Below are 3,862 nucleotides of genomic sequence, written 5' to 3'. Positions count from 1 at the left end.
CGATTTAGAAAAGACAAGAACAAGTGTAGGGTTTTTTTTTTTTTTTTTTTTCTGTTATGAACGACGAGGACAAAAAGGTGAATCATGATTTTGATTTCTGTCGAACAGAAAAAGAGGAGGAATGCTTATTCGGATCGAGTATTTAGAACCGAATAAGTTTTTATTTGTGTAACCCGAACCGAATAACCCGAGAACCGAATAAGCATAATATAGATACCTAGAACCCGAATCAAATTGCTTATTCGGGCCTAGTTTGGTTCGGGTTTTTGGGCCAAATTCTCATCCCTTGTTATATGAACATTGTAGTATTATTTAAAACATATTTAAGTTTATAAAATTGTTACTTTTTGATTGTTAATTTTTGCAATAAATATAGTTATTTTTCAAAAAACATATAAAAACACACAAACAAATTTTCTATTTAAGAAAAAAAAACAAATTTAACACAAAATATTACTTTATTTACAAAAGTCTATTTAAAAAAATAAAAAAAATAACACAAAATATAAAACACAAAACAATACTCTTCGGAATACAACTCGGGTATCCCGGAGGTAACTCCATAGTGCGCTGTTCCGAACTAAGTTGTCATTTTTCAAAAAATTATAAAAATTGATTATTATTAGCAAAAAGTTTGAAGAAATAATCTTTTTTACAACTAAGAAATAATCTGATAAATGAAGTATAAGACGTCCTATGGTGCATGCATATTTGGCATACACAGCTCACATATACAGGTCATACACAACTCACATATACATGTCAACAATCTGTTGAGCAGTATCACTAACTTCACCCACGTGTAGACTACTCAAATACCTAATCTTTTCTAAGGCAGGTGCTTCAGCAAAGGATGCTGCATAGGAGGAACTAACTTCAACATGCTCCTCTAGGCCTGCCTTCAAAATCTTGTTAATCCCTTGTAAAGCAAGTTGAACGCTACCCAAATCACTGAGTTCAAGAATAATATCCATTGCCTTTAAACAGTCCTTGTCCACAAAACGCCTATGAAACATGGTAACTTGTAAGACTGTATGAGAGGAGAGGGTCACATGTCATTTACAAGGGAAGGGTGAGAGTAGAAACCTGATTTGTTCCGGTGAAGAACACAAAATGGCATTTGCAACAGCTTGCCCTGCGACTCTTTTAACCCGAAACGGTGCATCAATGACTTCTTTGATTAGCTTTTGAAGTAATTGAGCCTCGATCACATCCTCAATAACAGCCTAATTATGTTGAAAGCAAGATGGATTAAAATACAAGGAAGGAATCAAAGCCCAAAGGAAAAGGATACGGTGAGCATTACATGTTTGTTTCTTGAAGTGATGATGCTAGTAGTTATTGTATGGCACACTTGCTCTTTCATATTCTTGACTGGCAACAAGTTGGCCAGTTTTGAAAGCAAATCAAGATTTATAAAATCCTCAGTTTGATAAGTAGCATCGTTTGTGAGGTAGATTTTACAAACACAACAAAGTGCAGCATTGGCGACTTCAGCGGGGAGCCGAGGACTGAAGATCACAGAAAATATATAAATGTCAAAAGGGAAGGTGGAAATGGAATCAAACAGTGTTGACAGACAGACCTCAGAAGCTCCAGAAGGCGTTGAGAGACATTGGCAGCAAGCACCGCTTTATGTCCCTCAGCAGTAGCCTCGGAAATATAAAACAGAGACCAGCATAAGTCTGTCAAGACATCTTTGTCTTTCCCCTTGGTCTTGATGAGATCCACAATTACCGGAAGAGCTGCTTTTGTCTGCAAATCAAAAATCAGCTATAAACAAAAAAACAAAAAAGATGAAATATTGACAATACCTGTTCAAATGGAGGAAATGGATATCCCCCGCATAAGTTGGACAATGCCCAACTTACAGCTCTTAGAATGGGATCCTTAGCATCCTTCTCAAGCAACAAACGAAGCAAAGGAGTCAACGCACCGTTGGCAGAAACATGATCACGGCTTTCAGCACAGTCTCCAGCTATATTTCCCAATGCATGAACAGCCTGTAAGATCTTACAAGGTCATAAATGAGAGATTTCCTCCATCTCTGAAATTATGTACCATGCATATAAGCATTTATGTGTTACCTGCTCCTGAACTTTATCTTTTGGAGAAAGTAGAAGCTTTACAAGTACTGGGACAGCCCTGCTCTCTAGGACAACCTTTGTCCACTTATATACTATTCCTGAAGCAATGATAGAAAGACACCCAACAGCTTCAACCTGTTACAGAATGAATAATAATAAGGCTAAAAGCAGATACTCAAACAGAGATGGAAATAATATTAATAGCATTATTACCTGAAGCTCGGCAGAATCCTCCCTACTTAAGAACTCGACAATGCGAGGTACCAAACCAAGTTGTATAACTTTTGCAGTTTGTTGTCGTCCTGTGAAATGAAATGAAACCAATTCAGTGTGTGCATATACATACATACATGTAAAACATATATACCTAACATAAGGCGTTTACGAATTAGGACAGTTCCACCCAGCTGCTGATCTCTATCATTCGAATTTACTTTAGCAGCCATTGAAGCAAGATCCTTTTTACACAAGTCAAACAGATGTGTTTAAGTGAATGAAACAACAATAAAATCCTACGGTACATGAATAATCAGCAATTCGACTTAAGTCCAACACATACATAACAAACCTGCTTCTCGATGTTGGACCTTTCAATTCCATGATCACGGACAGATAGTTCTTTACGCCTCTTAGTCATGCTCACTAGTCTTGAGTTCTTGTGATAATCAGTCATTTGGTAGTAACTCCGGCGACGTGAAACTATATCCGGGGCCGTCATTATCAATATCCAAAACCTTAGATCTGCAAATATAGCTGTTAAAGCAATTGAACGCCTTCATTCCACAAAATCTCCAAACAAATTCGTATGTCAATCAACTCAAACTGAATTAACTTTCTTTTAATTTGGAATGTTTTCTTAATCTGCATAATCCTTGCAACAAATTAGGATGTCCGTCACTAACGAATATCCGGTTCACCTACATGTTACAGTACACACACTACACTCAATTTGTTGCAAATTTCACAATGAATACCAAAACTCAATTGAAAACTAAAATCAAAAACCCTTAACCTTTATTGATTGCAAATAAAAATCAATAACTTGATATATTTTCACTCAACGCACAAAAAAAAAATCCAAAACAAATAAACATATCGATCCATCTATCAAAAATTGCAACCAGCACCATCCTATTCGTCAAACCAACACAAATCAAAGCGAATTTCAAAATTATAAAAGCAAGAGAAAAGAAAACTCACATTACGGCTTACAGCAGTCACTGGTTGTGGAGTGGAGAGGCCTTCGAATAGCAGTCACCCGTCGTTTCCAAATTTCGAAATGCGGATTAGAATGAAAACTAAGAGAGAGAGCGAGCGCAATGATTTGGGACTGTATAACGGCGATTCCGTTTCCCGGGGAATGGCGAACCCTCTGTCGTCTAATTCTTCAGCGAGCAGACCTTGCCACCTTGGTCGGGCGGGCCCAATATATACTTTATCTTTGGACCTAGACCTGATTTTATCTTAAATAAATAAATAAATAAATAAATAAATCGACTCAGCATCCTAACACAGATCCAATTTGATCCGGTATAAAAACTGGTATGGTATTTGAACCGGTTGCTTCTATGACTTTCACCCGGTTTCAAAAGCTATTTAAAAAAGACAAAACTGTATAAATGGTCTTAACGGTTTGTTGAAAATTGTCACTTTGGTCCAAAAATGTTTGGACTAGCACCAGAGGTCCAAACTTTTCATTTTGTTGCGAGTTTGGTCCAATTTACTATAAACTTTTTCGTAATAACGAATTTGCCCTTATTTTTTTCTTTTTCAGT

General features: G+C 36.6%; 1 protein-coding gene across 4 annotated transcripts; it reads right to left on the bottom strand.

The window, feature by feature from the left end:
- Window positions 1-591: 591 nt before the first annotated feature.
- On the bottom strand, window positions 592-3,497 carry LOC145165117 (importin subunit alpha-1a-like). 4 transcript variants are annotated; one of them, XM_079083790.1, is made up of 10 exons: window positions 3,288-3,497; window positions 2,647-2,840; window positions 2,455-2,545; window positions 2,301-2,389; window positions 2,088-2,222; window positions 1,815-2,012; window positions 1,586-1,755; window positions 1,307-1,511; window positions 1,087-1,226; window positions 592-1,005 (listed from the first exon to the last, which is right to left on the bottom strand). In XM_079083790.1, the coding sequence occupies exons 2-10, from the start codon at window positions 2,803-2,805 to the stop codon at window positions 750-752; spliced, it is 1,443 nt and encodes a 480-aa protein (XP_078939916.1). In that variant the 5' UTR covers window positions 2,806-2,840; window positions 3,288-3,497; the 3' UTR covers window positions 592-749. The 4 variants fall into 4 exon arrangements, with proteins under 4 accessions (XP_078939916.1, XP_078939907.1, XP_078939924.1 ...); XM_079083781.1 differs by having other exon boundaries at window positions 2,647-2,828; XM_079083798.1 differs by having other exon boundaries at window positions 1,815-2,003; window positions 2,647-2,828.
- Window positions 3,498-3,862: the final 365 nt, after the last annotated feature.

This window comes from Lactuca virosa, chromosome 1 (assembly GCF_052849685.1).
Source record: "Lactuca virosa cultivar CGN04683 chromosome 1, Lactuca_virosa_CGN04683_v6, whole genome shotgun sequence".
NCBI lineage: Eukaryota > Viridiplantae > Streptophyta > Magnoliopsida > Asterales > Asteraceae > Lactuca > Lactuca virosa.
The sequence above is the reverse complement of the archived record's forward strand: the minus strand, read 5'-3'. Positions and strand labels throughout refer to the sequence as shown.

Excerpts from the sequence above, each read along its gene's own strand:
- LOC145165117 (XM_079083790.1), bottom strand. The coding sequence starts at position 2,805 with ATGACGGCCCCGGATATAGTTTCACGTCGCCGGAGTTACTACCAAATG. Across the intron at positions 2,546-2,646 it reads TCGAGAAGCAGGTTTGTTAT|GATCTTGCTTCAATGGCTGC; the intron begins GTATGTGTTGGA and ends TTGTGTAAAAAG. Across the intron at positions 1,512-1,585 it reads CGCCTTCTGGAGCTTCTGAG|TCCTCGGCTCCCCGCTGAAG; the intron begins GTCTGTCTGTCA and ends TGTGATCTTCAG.